The following is a 20,018-nucleotide window of genomic DNA, read 5'->3' on the forward strand; positions in this document are numbered from 1 at the left end:
AAGCAGGGACTGAAAACAGAGGCACTCTCTTCATCCGGGGCCCAGAATTCTCTGGGAGCTTCTACTGGGAGGTTGGGGGCTCTTGAAGGGTTTTTCTCCACCGAGGCTGAAAGGGGAGAATTGGGCCAAACCATGCAGGGGGCCACATCTGCATGACTCCTGGAGCTGGAGGGTCCAGGCTGGGTCTCAGTCCTGCTTCTCACCTGCCAGAACAGTTGATGAAATCTGAGAGACGGTGAGCCACCTGGGGAGTTACAGTGCAGGGGGAGCCCAAGAAGACTGCTAGAGAGATGGCGGGGTCACCCCAAGAGATGACCAGCATCACCAGAAGAGACAATCAGCCACCCTCATGCAGAGACACCATTGGAGATGGTCAGCAATACCCTGAGTGGTGGTCAAAGACACTTGGAGAGAACAGCCAGCAACATCCTAAGAGACACCCAGTGACACTCCAAAAGACCTTGATGACACCTGAGAGACACCCAGCGACACTCCAAGAGACCCTGATGACACCTGAGAGACACCCAGCGACACTCCAAGAGATCCTGATGACACCTGAGAGACACCCAGCGACACTCCAAGAGACTCTGATGACACCTGAGAGACACCCAGCGACACTCCAAGAGACCCTGATGACACCTGAGAGACACCCAGTGACACAGCAAGAGATGCAGATGACACCTGAGAGATACCCAGTGAATGACCTTCTGAGAGAAAGCCACCATTAACTGCAGAAGCAGCTGGAATGCCAGAAGGACAGGTGGACACAGGCCACTCCACTGCACCCAAGACCTCAGCCTCAGCTCTGGGCCGGGCTCAGCCCTAATTGAGCACCAGTGCCCCTGGGGAATGGCAATAATTCTGACCAGACTCTCTGAAAGACACACCTGGTCCCAAATGGCAGCAGTGTCAGACCTGTCCTGATGCCTTTTCAGGATGGCATGCTGAGTGCTCCCTGCCTGGTCCCCACTACCCCTGCCAAGTTCCCCAGCCCTGGTCTCTCTTCCACCCCTGCCCACCCCAGTTTGTGATTCTCCTCCACCTGGCTTTCCCGAACTACTCCCTCACCCTACCCATGGGCACTCCAGCCCCTGCTCCTCAAAGTGTGGTCCCCAGACCAGCACCATCAGCATCATCTAGGAGCTCGCAGGAATCTTAAGAAATGCAGAATCTTAAGGCCCACCCCAGACCCACTGTCAGAATTTTCATTTTAGCAGAAAGTCCAGATGGTTCCTAATCGTTTCAATACCCCTGGTCCAACCAACCCCCTCTGTGAGAGGTGAGCCCTGGCTCTTGAGTCCCTTTCATATCCCATTAAGGTGTCCCTCCCAGGATGTGCCCGAGGCCGGGGCTCCCTGTGATCAGAGTGTGGGGGAGGGGAGCAGAGCGTGTGCAAGTGCCATGGGGGGCTGCCTGGGGCAGTGTGGGGGTTGTCACTCCAGTGGAGGGAGACAAGTGTGTTGTGGGGAGGATGCTGAGATGGGAGTGGGGCTGTTGCAGGGTGGTGCTGGGTGGTCAGTGCAGGGTCTGGGTCATGCATGGATCAAGCTCTCCATCTGGGGGCTTGTCCCCTGGTGGTGATGACTCTGAGCAGGTCTCCTACCACGCCTGGCCTCTGGGCGCCCTCGCAAGTCCCATTTCACAGACAGCGGTTCTGCGAATCCATTATCTGCAGTTCCCCGGGGGCGCTGGTGCTTAATTAGGGCTGAGCCCGGCCCAGAGCTGAGAAACCGGCTGCTAGATTAATTGGCGACTTTCCTCTTCGCAGTAGCTCCAGGAGAGACGAAAAATCTTGGGAGTGGGGAGGGTTCTGGCGAGGCTGGGGACTGGCAGAAGGGGATGGCATTTTCACTAATTAAATTAATTGATTACCCAGAGTGCTAGGCAAAGGGACCAGCAGGAGCTGCTGGGGACTGCGGTGGGCAGGGGAGGCTGGGTGGGGATGAGTCACTGCACCACGTCGGGGATGTGCGGGGTGGCAGCCCCACCGAGTGGGTAACCAGACGAAGGTGGTGCCCAAGTCACCTGTGGTCAGCTCATCAAAGACCCCCCCCGCCCCCCCAGGTGAACGCTACAACTTCCCCCGAGCTCAGGTAATGAGAGGCAGAGGGGTGGGCAGATGGATGGAGCGCCCTCTACAGGCCAAGACGCAGGCGGACAGCACCCTCCCTCCACCAGGAGGCAGAAGTTGCGTTACTCTTGGGCCTCCCACGGAGGAGGATGCCGAGACCCAGTGAGGCTGTTATGTGCCCAGGGTCACACAGAATATGTTTTGGAACCAGCGCTTCTGCCTCCAAGGCCTGTGCTGTTCCCGTTATTCTGCCAAAAAGGGGCCTGATAAGAAGCTAGTGCTCCCTAATCTTCCTTCCCACCCTAACCCCGGGTGGAGAGAGGGAGAGACCCCTGTCCTGGCAGAAGGGGTGGGAGCGGCAGGGTGGAGAGGAGGGAAGGCTGACCTCTGCCCCTGAGTCTCTGGAGGGTGTTGGGGGGATAGGAGGGTTGCTGAGTGTCCTCCAACAGCCAACTAGAAGGGGCTTAAATTAGAGCAGGAGAGGTGTGATGGGCCATGGACATCCTCTGACATTCGGGAGGCTCCAATGCAGGGAGGGAGGCTGAGAGCAGCTGTGATGTCTCCAGCTTTGCTGATGTCCAAGAAAGGGACAGACACCTGCCCCTCTAGTGGGGGAGGGGTGTCTGTCCTAAGGCAGGAAGCTGATGACTTGACCTCAAGATCAGCCTCAGGATCTGCACACTCAGCAGGACGATCAAAGCACGGGGCGGGAGGTGGTGGCAATGTAGGGACTGAAGACTTTATGCTTTAGCTGTGCCCCTTGCCCCACACCATCCCTCTCTGGGCATGAACTGTGGTCTTAAGAGTCGCTGATGGCACTGACCTGCCTTTCCCACCTCCTCTACTGTTCCAGGCAAGCAATTCCCCACTCCATGGAGGTCTTCTTGCCCACCCCACCCCCACTGAAGCCCATTTCTTCTGGCCCAGCTATATTTCCTAACTGGGAACCTTACTTTCCTCCTCCAATCCAAGAGGATGCCCTCACCCCCAACCTGGACTTCCTGGGTTGGCTTACTGTGTGGGTGCTTAGCAACCTGGGGGCTATCTTTGCTCAGGTCAGGTCATCGGGCCAACCCACCCCAGCTTGGGGTGGACCACGTGGTCAGGCCTGTGTCATCTGAGAAGCCAGGAAGCCTCTCACCCTGCATTCCAAGTAACTCTTTTATCTGCTAAAGCAGCACGATTAAAAAGAGTATGGCTAAGCATTGCCCTATCTCTGCAGCTTCTAGAAGCAGACAGCAGAACCCCAGTATCTCAGTCTGGGGGAGGGGCTAACCAAGCATTCAGGGCAGGGTGGAGTATTCGGTGGGGAAAGCTGTCCTCTGATCATCAACCTCCCTTCACACCAAGTACCTGGTGGTGGGCAAAGGGAGCCTGACTGCAAAGCCCCAGGTTCCAGGCACTGACTCACTTTGACCATGGAACCTTGTGTGAGTTACTCCCCCTTCCTGGGCCTCAGTCTCCCTCTGAGTAAGGTGAATGGTTTGCACTAGATCAGAGTTTCTCACTTTTTCCCCATTAGAAGTCCCTCCCTGGAGCATTTGTTAAAAATACAGATTCCCAGGTCCTCCTTGGAGAGTCTGATTTATTGGGTGTTGAGTGTAGCCCTGGGACCCATATTTGAACAAGTGCTCTCATGATTCTTATTACCAGGCAGATCAAGATGGGATGGAGGGTCTCCAAGGCCCCTTCCAGTTTAGATCTTTTAGGCCCTAGAATTCTTGGAACTAGACCAGCCTCCTCTCTTCCACGTCCCAGCAGCCTGTGGCCCCTGGACAACTTATGGCAACAGCCCATCTGCCCTTTGCTTTCCTCTCACTTGTCCTTCCAGCTCCATGACCCCCACCTTCCTCAGCACCCACTGAAGGGGTGGGTGGAGATGTAGGGGAAGGGGCAAGGGGGAGAGATGTAGCAGCAAGACCAGGAGGACAGATACACCCACTCGTCTACAAAATGTCACCCTTAAAAGATTATTCATTGTGGCACTGTTTGTAATAACCAAAGACTGAGAATAAAGATTGGTTACATAAGTTAAGGAACATCTATACAATGTGATATTAGGCAAATATAAAAAAGGATGACAATACTTTTTATGTACTGATACAGAACAATTGTCAAGATGGATGATTACATGAAAAAAGCAAGGTGTCAAACAGTATGTATAATTTGCATCATTTGGATTAAAAAAAAGAATATATATACATAATTGCTTGCCTATGCAGAGACTGTCTCTGGAAGAACACTTAAGAAACTGGCAAAATGCCTGCCTCTGGTAGGGGAACCCAGTGGCTGGGACAGGGCTGGGAGTGAAAGTTTTCTCTGTTTTCCCATTTGTTCCTTTTGAATTTTGTATTACCTGTAAGCCACATCTTCTCAAAAATATTTAAATATTTTTTAAAAGCTCTCCAAGGGCTTTTTCCATCTCATTGCTTTTCCATCCCCCTCCCTGATTCTGACACAAGACCCTGGCTGGACCCAGATGTGTTGCTCAGGTGGGTGGGGTGGAAAACAGGTAAGAACCTGTCCCAGTGAGCTCTGGTGGAAGGAAGGAAGTAACAAAGGCTCAACCCACCGCTGTCAGAGCCTGCCTGCTGCCCACTTGTCTCACCCTCCCCGGGGATGCCCGCTCACGGGCTGGCCTAGTTCCGGCTCCCCAGTCGGCTTCCCTGCAGGGCAGAGACCTCAGCCTCTGGCCCCGCAGCCCAATGGGCCAGTAGCAGGCACAAAGCCCTGCTGGGGACCCTGGCCCAGCCCTCACCACAGGCAGCCAGGCTCAGAGCCTCACCTCCTCACTGAGGATCTCCTGGCACTCCGAGTAGTTCACACGGGCGGCCCAGGTGCCATTGGCCAGGCACTCCCGGTAGCCGTTGTCTGGAAAAAGAAGAGAGAGGCAGAGAGACCCATGGCTCCTCTCCCAAAGAGTAACCTGGCATCTGTCCGCCCATTCCTCTGTCCGTCCATCCATCCATCCATCTGGGCCATCACAGGGGCCTGTTTGCTGGGGGGCTCTAGAATGAAGCTGGGGAGAGGAGCTTCCTTAGTTCCATCTTCCTGCCTCTTGCTGCTCACTGGTCCCCAACACGGGTACAGTGGCCCTCCTACGCCTGCTCATGGGGCCATGGCTCTGCCTGCCCAACCTTGCACGATTATGCCCATGGGACTGGCTCACTTTGACCAGTTTATTGGGCTGTTTCCTTGCAAGCCCTTCTGAGAAATCTCCCATTTGGGGTCTTACATGGCAGCAAAAAAAAGAATGGTGGGTTCTGATGAGTCAGTTCTCACTCAAGAGACCAGACATGATGTGGCAAAAGGGTTTGTGGTGACAGCTCCTGTGGCACAATGCAATGACAGGTGGGACTGTCTGTGGGGAGGTGTCCTGTGGGGGAGGTGTCCCGTGGGGAGTCCTCACGTGGCAGTGTTTCACAGGGGGCAGGGCTCACAGGGCAGGTGGTAGGGAAGGTCCCCATGATGGCAGGCCTTATGTTGGAGGGTCATGTGGTGGGAACATCCCTGGTAGAGGGACAGAAAATGACAGGTGGAAGGAGATGGGAGATGTGCTGGGGGGTGTCATGGGAGTGGGTCTCATGCAGAAAGTACTTTGTTATTGTGATCTGCTCAGCTGGCTCCCAGCCTGGCCCCGGCACTTGGGGAAAAAGATAGGAGAGTGGCCTGGGGAAGGGTGGGGGTCCAAGCAGCCAACAGCCTGGAAGCCAAAATGTGTCACCTTCTAAGGAGATTGGGAGTTGCCTGTGGTCTGACCTGAGGCCAGGCTGCAGGGCTCAGGGATGTTTGGAGCTGCACAAAGGGCCTCTCTCACCTTCCTTCCTGCCCACCCCCTGGGGCCACCAGGGCCCTGAAACCCAGGAGGGAAGGGTCAAGGGAGATTCAAATCTTGAGTCTTTTCTCCTGTGCTGGTGGAGGTCACCATGCCCCACGCTGTACCCCTCTCTGGCATTAGTGGCTCTAACTATGTTTCCTCGACTTCCTTCTGGACCTGACTCCAGGCAGCATGGGTTGGAGGGAAATGAGCCTTGAGCCATTTCCACTGGGGGCTCCTCCCCTTCTGCAGGCCTTTCCATGGCTCACACTCACCCTCAAGTTGCAGCCCCACCCAAGCAAGGCTGAAGGAGGGTTGGGGAAGCTGCTTGAGTCCCAGTCCCTGAGCCTGGAGCCTGGCATGGGCGGCAGAGTACTGCACAGGAGACAGTGCGGGGGAGCTCAGTGCTGCTGTGCTGCGGGAGTGACCTCAGCCAGCTGGCCTCTTGGGACCCTCTCCTCATTTGTAAGAAGAAGGGCTGGGCCAGCTGATCCCCAGGGGGCTGTCCAGCCTGGGACTGACGTCTCTGCTAGCAGCACCAGGACAAGAGGGAGAGGGTGGGGGGTGGGGGCAGATTTGCTGCTGCATCCCTGGGAGAGGGGGCCGCGGCCTGGCCTCCAGGGCTGCAAGGCCGAGGCCTGCTCTCTAACCCCGCTCCTCCGCTCTTCTGCTGGGAGGCTGCTTGTGCTGTAGCGCACCAGTGGGGAAATGAGGCTAAATGGTTTTTTAAAGCTCTGCTTAGCTTCCCTGCCAGTGGACCTGAGTCTCGGCAGAGCTGAGCCTTTGGGCGGAGTTGAAGATGCTGTGGATTCCCTCCGAATTGCTAAATGAGGGATAAGCTACCAGAGGGCTGAGGGCTCAGCGGCTGGGGTTTTCAGGGAGGTCTGGGGGAAGGCAAAGAAGCAGGGGAATCCAGTGTGTTTCCCATGGATGGGAGTGTCTGGGGCCGGAGGCTGCTCCAAAATGTCTGCAAAGAAAGGGACTTAGGGTCAGAGATCTGGCTGGAAGGGGCAGAAGGGCAGGGGTGGGGGGTGTTGCCATAACAGTAGTGTTAAGAGCTCTCCACCCAGATAGCCTTCACTAGCCGCGTGACCTTGAACAAGTCCCACAGCCTTTCAGCATCTTCATCTGCAAGATAGGAATGACCTTAACAATGGCGCCTACCTCAGTGGTTGAGGGGCATTTTTAGTTGACATGTACAGGGTGCTTGCAGCTCTACCTGGCATGTGGTGTGAGCTGTTATTTTTATTATTATTTATTGTCTTGGAACTATATTTATATAACCTTACATAAGATTCAGAACATGTCCCCTTTTGCTATCATAGTGTGTACTGGTTGGGATTCCTGGAGGCCTCCCTTGGTTCAAGCCTCCCTTTCACAAGGGGGGAGCCTGGAGCCCCTCCCAGGCCCGGTAGTCCAGAGGGAGCAGGGAGGCTTGGTGGGAGGGGAGGAGGTGATCCTGCAAGAAGACAGGCCGACGAGTAGCAAGTGGAGTCGTTGCCAGGGAGGATGCGACCTCCTTGTCTTTAATTGCTGAGCTGAGCAGTGCTCCTGGAGAATCATGGGAAAATGGATATTTTTGGAAATGCTTCCCATCTCTTTGAAGATCAGATGCAGCAGGAGGGAGGGCATTAAGGAGAAAGCCTAGAAGTCCTGGCAGCTCCTCATCAGTAAATGAATTAATTAGCGTCTAATGATCAGATACAACTCTGGATTCCCGGTTGCTACTGATTACACGGGCATTCCTCATCACTCTGGCCCTGGCGGCACCTGGGAAGGGGAGACTTCCTGCCCTGCCCCCATGTCAAGGGACCATCACCTCCTCCAGCTCCTCTCCTGGGATCACAGAGGGACGAACAAGGGACCCGAGAGAGCACCTCACCCAAACCTCCCACTCACCTGCAGGTGGATAAACTGAGGCCCGAGGAGGACCAGTGCCAGGAGTTCCTTAAGCAGCTACAGGTGGAGTTGGGAGTAGAACCCAGGACTCCTGGCTTCCACTTAAGGTGGGGCTGACAAATCGAGTAGCACGTGCCCAGGCACTAAAGGTTTATTTGGGACATGTCAAGTCACCCCTGGGATGAGAGTGGAGGGACCTTGTTAAATGCCAAGGCCGTCTACAAAAGTAGTCAGGACTATAGCCACAGAGAGCCTGGCCCGCCCCACTAGGGAGCGTGGACTTGACCATGGAGGCAATCAGGAGACTTAGAAGGGTTGACTCCAAGCAAGGGTGTGACAGGGTCAGATGAGAAACTAGAGATGGGGTACCTTGGACAGGGGCAGTGGCATTGGGGATGGAGGACAGGTAGGTCAGACAAGAGGATCACTTTGGAGGTGGAACTGACAGGACCTGGTGCTGTCCTATGGTGGGGGTGGGGAGCTCCTCCTGGAAGCAGCCCCCCATCCCTTACCATGTACCGGCCCTAATGCTGCCTCCCTCCTGGGAGCTCCAGGTCAGGGCACACAGCCCTGTGAGTGAAAGAGCAGGAGGGCTCTGGTTCCCCAGTTCCAGTGCTGCCTCCAAGCTTTGTGATATTAGGCAGTTTTTAACCTCTCTGCATCCATTTCCTAATGGTAAAATGGGCCCTACTAAGTTGGATGCTGGCAGGATGTGCATCCCAGCCTTTCCTTTAGGTCCACCTGCCCTTCATCCTACTTCCCCACACCTTTCCCAGTCTCAATTCTTGTTCTGGGGTCCAGGGTGTGGTTGCAGACACATAAGCTGCATGCCTGGCTGTTCCAGCCTCCTGCCCAGTCCCAACACCTCTCAGAGCCCTGTCACTTGCTCTTTGGCTGTGGTCCCCAACCCTAATCTCCTTAATCCAGCTGGTAAAAAAGAGAGGGGCAGGAGAAGGAACTTGGGAGTTCTGAGCTGGACAAAGTCTTAAAAAGCTATGTCATCCAGTTCTCTCCATCCTCAGATGAGGGCCCAGAGTAACCTAAGAGGGGGAAAACCGTGCTGAAGGCCACACAATCACTGGCTATCTGTGGTCATCCTCTGTCCCCTCTTGGGGCTCCGAGCTCAGGCACACCAGACTGCAAGGGCCCACCGAAGGGTTCCCTCTTGGGGCCCCGAGCTCAGGCACACCAGATCAGGGACACCACCCTCCTTTCAGATTGGTTGGGGCTGCTGGCCTGCAGCTGTTGCTCTCTTGATAAGCAGGGGCTGTGAGTCATTGACAGGGGAGAGCAAATTAATTCTGAGGGTGACAGGTGGTATAGCAAGGAGCTGCAAAGCCTGGTGGTGCAGGCTCAGGGTCTAGAGGAGTGAGGTGTTTGCACGGATCAAGTATCTGTACAAACACTGCTGGGGTCAGTCCGCCCCCACCCCCACCCCACCTGTGGGCCTGCCTGCCAGGCCGAACCCCTGCCTATGGATCTAAAACTCTGAGTCCCCCACCTTGTGGCTGGTGGGTAGGCCTGGTAACCTCTCTAAGCTATTGGAACTATTCTGATGATTCCTGCCCTATCTCATAGCTCACACTGACTAACCCAGTTTGTCAACTGCAGAAGAAAGTGTCAGACAGAACTGGATGCAAATTCCAGCTTCACCTCCTATCAGCTGGTGACCTTGGGCAAGTTCCCTAACCTCTCTGAGCCTCAGAGGCCTTAGTTATATAAAACAGTTATGTGTAGTGTCTTCCAGGGTATTGTGAGAGTCAGCAGTAAAGAGCAGGATGCCCAGCAGAGCATGGAGCTGGCCTTTGGTCAATGGTGGCTGTACCCACAAGAGGTAGTTATTATTGATGTCTTTGTCATTATTATCTCCCCCACCTCCAACAAGCGTCAAGCCCTCCCCATCCTGCCCCACCTCTCAGCAGTTAGTCTGCCCTCCATGGGCTCCCTTACTTGTGGTGTTGTAGCGGACACCGTAGAAATAGGCAGGGCAGGGTCGAACCACGAGCTGCCCTGCGGGGCTCTGGGGCCAGCAGGTGCCAATGAGGTCCACGGATGCGTTGCACTGCAGTCCTGGGGGCAGAGATGGCTGGTAAGGCAGAGCAATATCCCCACTCCAGTGTCCCACCCACCTCCCCACTGGCTGACATTCACAGACCAACTGGGGACAGCACAGGAGCAATGACTCCAGTGCAGAGATGAGCTCATACAGAGGAGACACCAGAGGAAGGAACCTGAACTTGATGCTATGGCACTAGGGAGCCAATGCAGGTTCCAGAGCAGAGGAGGAACAGAGACAACTGGAGGTAGTATTAAAGCTGAGGTCCTGGCTGGCGTTTAGAGGAAGGCTAGACATGCGTCGGGTCCTCTCATTTGTAGCCTGAGGACACTTCTCTTGGCCTTTCATTTGGTGCAGACTGGAGCTGTCAGAATTCACAGCCTGGAACAGCTCAGAAGAGACCTAGCCAAACCCTGATCCAGTCCCCTCACGTGTCTCTAGAACCAAACCACATCTGCTCTGGACCTGTGGGGAGGAACCAGCAAAGAAGTTGGTCCACCTTCCAGCTTGCCTGATAACCACATTTACTGAACATTTGTGCTCTGGTGTATGCTGGGTCCTAGAAGAAAACTGACTGAGAAGGGGACCATGGGGAAAAAAGCGAGGGAGACACCCTTTAGGGGAGTAGAAAGGACACTGAATTAATAATCTGGAGACTTGGCTTCAGACTGGCTCTGCACTTAATTTGCTGTGTGACCGTAGGCAAGTTGCTTCCCCTCTCTGGGTCTTAGTGTCTTTATCAATAATAAAATGAAGTAGTTGGATTTGATCAGAAATTCTTAATCTCAGTCCACTGGAAACTTTAAGGGTTCATAGAGACTCTGAAATTAAATGAAAAATTTATATATGCATTTTAATTGTGAAGGGGACAAGGGCCTTCATTGGATTCTCAGAAGGGTCTGTGACTGAAAAAGGTTGTAAACAACTGGACTAGAAAGAGGATGTCAAAATCCCCTCCCAAATGTTTGCCCTTAATTTAAGAGCTTTTTGGAGTGGAGTGTGTGTGTGTGTGTGTGTGTGTGTGTGTGTGTTGGGGCAGAGTTGAAGCCACAGTAACAATTCTGGAGGGTAGAGGTGCTTTTGGTCTCCAGTGCTTGGGGGCTGCACTGAGGACACTCCTGGTGCCCCTCCTGATGCTGCCCCTTCTTGCTCTGCCTTTCCATGTCCCTCTCCTGCTCAAGGCTGGCACACTAGTCCTGTGGAGATCCAGTGTGTCCATCATGATGGGAGGGGGTTAATAACCTAAGACTGGCACTGGAATGTACAGACAAGTCAGAAAGAGCCATGAACCAACGAGGGGGTGGCATCTTCAGCACAGGGCATCAGCACCGGCCAAGCCCTGGCTGGGGCCCACCTGCCATCTCCTCCCCAGATTAGCCTGTGCCCAGTCTCTCAGGAAACAGCACTGGGTTAGATTGGCATCCTCTTCCTGCTGGATGCAGGGCAGTGCCGAGCAACACTTGTACCAAATGCTGGTTTTTCTTTCTAATCAAAGCTATTCATAGGGCATGCATGCAAATCAGGGCTCAAGGGGCAGAGGCCTTGAGGCCAAGTGGTTTAATTAAAAGAGAAAGAAATCTGGACTGGGGCTTAATGGACACGAGGAGAAGGCGGGCCAGGCAGCTGGGGTGGACCAAGTCCTGATGCTGTGCCATAGTGGAGACTCCATGAATGGCATCACAGGGCGGTGGCGGTGGGGGCGGGGAGGGGGATGGTAGGGGGTTGAGAAAAGCAGGTTGAGATTTTAATCTGCCATGGGTCACGCCAATAGTGCTGAGCCTGGAGGAGGGGAGAAGCTGGGAGCATGTGGCTTTGGGGAGGGAGGGGTAATATAATGGCCCATGCTCTGCTTTTTAAAAGCCCTTCTTCATGTATCTTGTTTGAATCTCACCCACCCTGCAACGTCATTATTCCTTTTTTACAGATGAGAAAACTGAGGCCCAGAGAAATTAAGTAACTTGCCCAAGGTCATGAGTCAATGAGTGAAAGGACCAAGACTCATAGCCAGGTGTTTTGGACTCTAAATTGAGTGCTATTTCTATTACACTGTGTTGTGTGCCAATAAAGGGAGGGGAACAGTCAAGGAGACAGTGGGAAAGGAGCGGTATTTACTGAGGACTGACTGTGTGCCAGGCAGGTATATATAAAGCCATATATCATCTGACTTAAACTTCCTCCATAGGTTGTTCATTCATTCATTCATTCATTCATTCACTCACTCACTCACTCACGGTGTCTTTTGAGCTGGGCACTGGTAGCATTAAATGGAATGTCATGTGTGGCAGCACCCAGAACTTGCCTAGCCTCAGTGTAGCATCTGCCCTCCCACCCCTCCCTCTCTCTCCTTCCCCGGACAGTTACCCAGAGCCCCTTCTGAAAAGAACAGGGAGCAGGGCAGGACTGGGCACCAGCCATAGCCAAGATCACACCAGAACCAAGGCGGGGGCTCAGCTACTGAGCTGATGGCCCTCCTGGTCTGGAGGACCAGATACCAGCCAGTGTCCAGCAACCTGACCTAGCCCACAGCTGGTTTGGGAAATGCCTGTGGGAGTGGTCAGGAAGGATGCTATTTGCCACTAATCTGTGGTACAGATTCAGCTTCCATAGCACCTGCTATGGGTCTCATGCCATCTGCCAACACGGGAGGGAATTCTCCCCATTTTACAGATAAGAAAACTGAGACCTGACCAAATTGCTTATCCTTAGTCAACCAGACAATAAGAGGCAGAAGTGGGTTTTGAACAGTGGCTTCCATGCCTGCCCAGGGCTCTTCCCACAGTACCACAGCTGTCCCCAGGCTGGGCAACTGGCACTCACAGCATTCGGCTGCACTGGTCTCAGCGCTCCGGCTTCCCCCGCGTGGCGGTGCCTCCCCACCCCCTCCCTCCTGTCCCCCGAAGCTCAAGAAGGCTGTGTAGAAGTGGCGTGGGGAAACATTGCAATAGACATGACCTTTATTAACAGTCCAGAAAATCCTGGAGGTCATGAAAGCCTGTGTGCGAGACGGGAAGAAAGGGAGACACAGGCTGCAAGAACGGAGAAACCAAATACAAGCAGTCTGGAGACGACGTTGCCTCTCCCTCTGGAATAAAGGGGCGACACTGGCCTGAAGGCAGGGGCTGGGTGGGGGTGGTCCGAGGGAGGGGAGGAGCCAGCTAGGGGCGTGGCCACAGGCACAGGGCCAATCTGGAGCGGCGACCGGGCTCAGTCTCAGAAATTCCGGCTAGAAAGTTCAAAGCTGGTTGCCTGCGTGGTTTTAGGGGGGAAATGGAGAGAGGAGAGGTAGGGAAGGAAAAGAGGAGGAAAGGAAGGGTAGAGGAAGAGGGGCGGGGACCCAGACGTCGAGGGAAGGGAGGAGGCTGCAGGACAGGACCTCAGGCGCTGAGTTCTAGGCGCAAGGTGCTGCTGGAATGAATGGGCAGGGGTCACCTGGCATGGAGAGGGTGGCAGAGGCCAGGTAGAGAGTCCTGCTTTTTGCTCAGCCACCTCGTCATTGGGCTGTTGCCTCCTTAGCTGGGCAGAATAGAAAGATGCCTTTGCAGGGTGTGTAATTCATCAGGACATGTGGGTGGAAGCCTCCTGTCCTCTGGGTCTGTGGGCACATAGTAGGTCCTGAGAAAAACTGAAAGCTGTGTGCAAACCCAATATGGTTATGGGAAACTGGAAGGGGGCACTGCACCCCAAGATAATTGGTCATATTGGGCTCTGAGCACCATAGCTCTCTGGGCAGCCACATACATGGTGGTGGGAAAGTCTGGAATCAGGCCTATTTGGTTCAAATCTTGGGGCTACTGCTTAGTAACTGTGTGTACTTGAGTGAGTTACTTAACCTCTCTGAGCCATGGGTTCTTCTCTGTAAGATGAAGTATAAAAGTACTTCCTGACAATATTTTCGTGATGACTGAAGGAGATTAAAGCATTTAGAATGGTGTCTAACATATAGTAGGCACTAAGTAAATATTAGCTATCATTAATTATTATTATCACTCATGACCTTAAGACAGGGGAAGGGACCTCATGACCCTGGATCTTTGTCAACAGTGTGATTCCATTTATCTCTGATGTCATTGGTCAATAATTCTGTTACTTTCTGACATTGTCATATTCATGCCATGATTTCATGAGTTGCCAAGACTGTGATCTGCCACATGATGGGGCCGCGGCCCTGGGGACCCATCCTCTCCCTGCTCCTGGCATGTGAGAGGCCCCCGAAAGGCCCCAGCTCAGTGCCAGCTACCCCAGCCAGACGCCCATCCATCTGTCTCAGTCCCGCTACCCCACCCTTACCATCTGTCTCTACCAGTGCCCTTCAGTCTGGGTAGGTCTGAGTGTCAGAAGACAAATAGCCCATTATCAGAGGCTGTGGGGAGGGTGATGGATTGCGTGCCCTGAAGCCAGCCAGGCTGGGCTGGGCTGGGCTTGGGGTAGGGGCACAGTACAAGTCATCAGGGAATGAATGGCATTCATCACAGCCTGTTACCTCCAAGGACAGGTGACACCTTCATGGGCTCAGGGATGTCACTGCTCCAGAGCACAACAAGCAAGTTAATGGAGACTGACCTGGCCCCAGTGCCTGGGGTCGGAAATTGGTAGGCGGACTGCGGGCAGGGCTCTTCATTTCAGGCTGGGCCTCTGAGCAGGTCTCCCTCCTAGTCTTTCTCCACTAGAACTCTAGACTCCTGCTCAAAAACATTTCCATTCCTCACGGCCCAGCTTAGCCAACTTTGCAGCCAGATGCTTGGGGCTTCTAGTACCTCCCCAGGTTTACTGCTTTTCCCTCCTCACCCCTCCCCTGTTCTTCCACCAAACCCACCTGCTAGTCCTTAGTCAACTCTAGCTTTGGCTCAGGGCATTGGCTCTTCTCTACTAGTCCCTGCTCAGAGTTTCTCAGAAACTCATCTTGAAATCTCCTCCTTCAGGAAGCCTTCCTGGATTCACAGCATCCCTCATCTAACCTCCCTACCACCTCCATTGTAGTGAACAATTCATGGCATGTGCCTTCCCTTCATTCCAGCTATACGGTAAGCACTCTTAAAAGCCTGCTGATATTACTACCAACAATAATAAATAATACTTAGTAGTGGTATAGCACTCTACAGTTTGTGAAATACTGCCATTAAATGTGATGCATTTAATCATAACAGATCCTTGAGGCAGGTGTCAGTCTCCCCCGTCCTCACTTTACAGTTGGGCAAAGTAAAGTCTCAAGGATCAAGAGCATGCTCATCTCTACGGCTACCAGGCGGGGCCCCTAGGACAAACAGGACAAGACCGAGCACTACTGTGAGCACGAGGACCCAGTTGGTGCTCCAAGTCCAGTGCTCATTCCTCCCCAACCCCGAGGCCCTCCCTGGCGAGGGAACAGCAGGCCAGGGGGCAGCTGCTCTGAGCCATGGAAGCTTTCTCTCCCCACAGGCCCAGGTTCAGATTCTAATGCTTCCTGCTTCCCTGCTAGCATGTGGCGGCTGTTTCTCTGACAGCGTGTGCCTTGTGTTTATGGACTGGACTCCTGGACCAGACTGTGAGCCCCTCTTTGTTCTCCCAGGGAACATGGGGCCTGGCACACAGTAGGTGCTCAATTAATGAGCTGGACTGAATCAAAGAGAGATTGGCAGAGGAAAATAAATCACCGAAGGATGAACCTCCCAAAGACCCTCAGGGCACCTCTCCACCTTTGCTGGGCAGCAGCATCCCCAGGACCCTGGTTAAAAGGGCCAGGGTGAGGGTTCAGGGACCACACACCAAGTCAGAAAAGGCATGGCCTCAGGAGCCCCAAAACCTGATTCTCCTATACCTCAGTTTCCTTATGTACAATTATTGGGTCTTAAACTCTTGTGAGGATGAAATAGGACTATTATACAAGCACTTTGTAAATGGTGAAGTTATACAACTATTAGTAATATCTTCAGTTAAGCAGTAATTTTTATTGAGGAGGTCAGAGATAGTGGTAAAGAACAAATCTGGATGCCAGGCTTCCTGGGCTCAAATCTTGGCTCTGACACTTATTAGTTCTTCTCTGTGCCTCAGTTTCCTTATGTGTAAGAGGAAGATGACAGTACCTAGTTCAGGAGGTCACTGTGAAAACTGGGGTAATAGACAGACGGTCCCTGACTTACAATGGTTTGGCTTGATGATTTTTCGACTTTACCATGGTTTGAGAGCAACATGCATTCAGTAGAAACCATACTTCGAATCTTGGATTTTGATCTCTTCTCGGGCTAGCGATATGCAGTAGGATTCTCTCTCATGATTCGGGGCAGCCGCTGCAATGTCCAGCCAGTCAAGTGATCACGAGTACCCAGCCCATACGCCATATACTTACAACCACTCTGGACCCATACAACCATTCTGTTTTTCGCTTTCAGTACAGTATTCAATAAATTACGTAAGATATTCAGTGCTTTATTATAAAATAGGCTCTGTGTTAGATGGTTTTGCCCAACTGTAGCTAATGTAAGTGTTCTGAGCACGTCAAAGTAGGCTAGGCTAAGCTACAATGTTTGGTAGGTTAGATGTGTTAAATGCATTTTCAACTTATGATATTTATGATGGTTTTATATGGATTTAACCCCGTTGTAAGTCAAAGAAGATCTGTATCTCAAATACCTCCAACAGTGCCCTGCACATAGTTAGCACCCTACAGTAATATGCTTCGGGCATTTTTAGCAGCAGAAAACAGCAGGCTTTCTTCCTCACTGATGCCTGAGTCACAGCCCAGCCCTCCGCTCTGTTGATTCTCACAGCAGCAAGGGGCTGGGGCGACTTCCCCTGTGGTCCACCTCAGAGCAGACAAAATAACTACTTGACACACTTGCCACAAGGCCCTTCTAGGCCCGTGGCAAACGCTGTCACGCAGTTGCAGCTCTCTTTCCCACCAAACTTATAGTCCACTTCAGGAACCTCCTCAACACAGCACTCTGTGGACACATGATGTATCACTTGGAGCCTTGGAGAGGAAATCCCTGTGTATTCTTGCCATGGGGCATGGCTCTGTGTGCAGGCCCTGGGAGACCTGGTGGTGGTGGGTGTCGGGGCAGTGGTGACCTGGAATCTTGCAGGATGTGGGGGTGGGGTACTCACCGGAGATGTTGCTGGCCAGGGACAAGCTCTCGCAGTGCTGGTCCTGGAGGGAGGCAGAGATGGAGTTCAGCCCCAGGAGGAGAAGGGCCTGTGGGCACAGGGAAGAAAGGGGTGTGGTTTGGAATGTGCCATGAGCACTCTGGCCTGCAGCTTTCCATCTCATCCCTTTCTTACATGTCTCTTCCCAGACCCCCCTCACCTCACCCCCACCCCCTGCCTCCTTGCCCTCCTCCTCAGTGTCCTCTCTACCTTGACGCTCTGGGGCTGCTCTGCTCTCAGAGGGGCCTGAAAGGGAGGCAGGTAACTAAGCAGGAGCCCCATTTCCCACGACAGAGGTGAACCTTCTCCCTAAGGGCCAGGGGCCCCAGGGAGGCTCTGCCTAAGAACACGGCCTCCATCCTGTGAGACTGCAAGGATGGCCCAGCTGTGTCCCGACACTCACACATTCACACACACACACACATCCTCCCACCTGCCCGCTGAGCACCCACAGGCTCACTGAGGACCCTTAGGGTACACCTGCCTCCCTCCCTTCCTCCCTCCCTTCTGAGCCGCAGGAGCTCAGGGCCTGTGCTTTAATGAGCTGCCTCCCCGGCCCTCATCCCCGCCCAGCTAATTACTGGTCACTGCAAATTGTGCCTTACCATTTACCAAGCCCTTTTACATCTGTGATGATACTTCATTCTCTGTGGGGCTGGTGTGGCTGTCCCTGATGAGTAAGCCAAGGCCCAGAGAGAGGAAGGCATAAATGTGTCTGGAAAGATGGCTCCCCTATTCCAGGGGGAGTCTTTGTCTCTTACCCTCCCTGGGGACTTGGTGTCACTCTGATTCCAAAATCCCACACCTGGAGGGCTGTCCCTTCTTCAAATAACACCCTCACACAGTCCTTGTCTCCCCTCCCTTGAGGTCAGCACCCTCCCTACGGATTCAGAGTCAAAAGAGACCTGGCGTCCCACCCTGGTTTCACTGTGTTGCCATGGGCAGGTTACTTGATCTCTCTGTGCCTCAGTTTCCTCACTTGTAAAGATGGGTATAATAGCACACCCACCCCTCACCAGGCCAACAGGATGCAGTGTATTTAGAAGTCCTTTGTGAGTAGTACAGCTTGCTTCACGTGGGCAGAGATTTTCTTTTGTTCACTGCATTCAAATTTACTGAATATATTCATGAGTTACATTGTGTTTCAGGTCTACCACAGGCACTTAATAGATCAGGTTGATTGATCTGAACTTGATGGTTCTTATTTAGTCATGGGTTGGAGGCAGTGCGATTGTTTTCCCTGGGATTTGCTTTGCAAGAGGGGTTGGTATTGGGGGTCATTGTAACCTGCCCCTCCCTCCAGTTCTCAGGACATGGGAGCCCGATTACTAGCAGAGCTCGGTCTCCCTGACCTCAGGGGAGGCTGCTCTCTGCATCACCAGCCCTGCTTCCCTGCTCTTTCATCCTGGGTCCCCTCCCTGGGACTCTCTCTTGGCCTTCCCCTACCCGCCAATGTGCTGTCTCAGCTCCAGCCCATTTCCAAACAGTTCTACAAAATTCAAATAGAGACGCATAGATCTGGAAGCTGTCTTAGCCATGTCACAGGGGAAAATGAGATTGGGGCAGGGGGAGAGGTAGGGGCTTGCTGGAGTCCCATGGTGAGCAAGTTTCTAATTTAGACTAGAGCCAACTCCAGCAGCACACGTTTGCCACCATCATTTGCAGACCTCACCTGCAGGGTCCGGACTAGGTTGAGAGCCTCATCTAGGGTGCAAAATTTATGCGGGGGTGGTGCCAAAAAACTTAGATACAAGATACATAATGTTTTAATGCAATATTTTTTTAAACTCTAAATTAATGCAAAAAAATTCATGATCAACAACATAGCAAAAGCTTTTTTTTTTTTTTAAGTCAGGATCACTAACAGTGCTGGGGCCATATTGGAGCCTAGGGTAAAAGGAAAAATCAGTAACAGTATTGAAATATTATTTATCTTGATACTGCGATTTGGGGCATCTCCTTAAATTCCATGCTTGAGAAAAATGCCTTGCTTGCCTCACCCTAGCCCTGGCCTTGTGGCTCACGTACCTTCTTCCCAAGCTGGCCTCTGCTCCCGCATCCACCCCTCCCCACATCTGAAAGTCCGCCCTCCTCCTGGACTCCTCCCCACTCACCTGTTCTGGACCTCAGGTCCTTGCCCCAGTCCTTAGAAGCAAACTGACCAGCCCTTTCTTAGGGCGAGCTTTCTGTGCTCACCTTCCATGAATGTCCTTTCCTGCCTGGGCGCCCAGCCAGGGCCACCCACCTTCCCAGTACTGGCTCCTTCCTGCTCCTATCTGATGACACAGGCCCTTTCTCCCATCCTACATTCTAAGATGGAATTCAATGCTCCCCACTCCTGGTTAGAGCCTGTCCCCCCAACTCCCTGAGGGAAGACTTCCCCCCCGGACCCTGATGATTCACACACTCTGTCCCCTCAGCTCAGTGCTGTGCCTGATTCCTCAGTGGGCTTTGTTTATTCCCTTGCTGGCACACTCCTCCTGTCCCATCATAGGGGTCTTTCTGCTTTTACTGGGCCAAGCTCGAGGCTCCAAGAACAGCCGCAGCCCTGCACCCCTGTCCTGTGCCCAGCACTCGGACTCAGCCGACGGCGCTGCTGTCAGCGAACTTGCTCCTGGAACTCGGGAGTGATTAGAACAAACCCATTCATCTCTCTAGCCCCAAGGAACTTCCAACACTTTATTAATCAGTAATTAAACGTCACAGTCCCCAGAGAGATGGCGAAATATCCTTACCCTCATTTTCCAAATGAAAACGCAGAAGTGGAGAGAGGAGGAAGCCACCAGGCTGGCCAGTGGCTCTCGCTAGCTGAGCACAGGTGGTGGCACTGCTGACAAACCTACTGCTCGGCTCAGTACAGTCAGCAGGGACCCAGCTCTGAGCTGTCCCCACAGAGGGCTGCTCAGCTGGGATGTCCAGAGGCTCTTTCTTGAAGGGGACTAGGAACTCCTGCCCCCAGCTTGTCGCTCACCCCTGCCTCTGCCATTTCCCGACACAGGCACACACAGACTGGAAATGGGGCTACCAGAGCCAGCTCAGCCACAGGCAAATTAAAG

At 53.2% G+C, this 20,018-nt stretch overlaps 1 protein-coding gene across 3 annotated transcripts in view; it reads right to left on the minus strand.

Moving 5' to 3' along the window:
- Positions 1-20,018, minus strand: part of CRHR1 (corticotropin releasing hormone receptor 1) — a 53,056-nt gene that overhangs the window by 13,709 nt on the left and 19,329 nt on the right. For 2 of the 3 annotated variants that reach the window (XM_032457181.1, XM_032457180.1), the window contains exons 2-4: positions 16,924-17,011; positions 9,738-9,857; positions 4,857-4,942 (exon numbers count right to left, since the gene is read on the minus strand). In XM_032457181.1, coding sequence (XP_032313072.1) covers positions 4,857-4,942; positions 9,738-9,857; positions 16,924-17,011 — 294 coding nt within the window. The remainder of the gene's footprint in view (positions 1-4,856; positions 4,943-9,737; positions 9,858-16,923; positions 17,012-20,018) is intronic. The other variant, XM_032457182.1, reaches the window with a different exon arrangement.

This window comes from Camelus ferus, chromosome 16 (genome assembly GCF_009834535.1).
Source record: "Camelus ferus isolate YT-003-E chromosome 16, BCGSAC_Cfer_1.0, whole genome shotgun sequence".
In the NCBI taxonomy this organism is placed as follows: Eukaryota; Metazoa; Chordata; class Mammalia; order Artiodactyla; family Camelidae; genus Camelus; species Camelus ferus.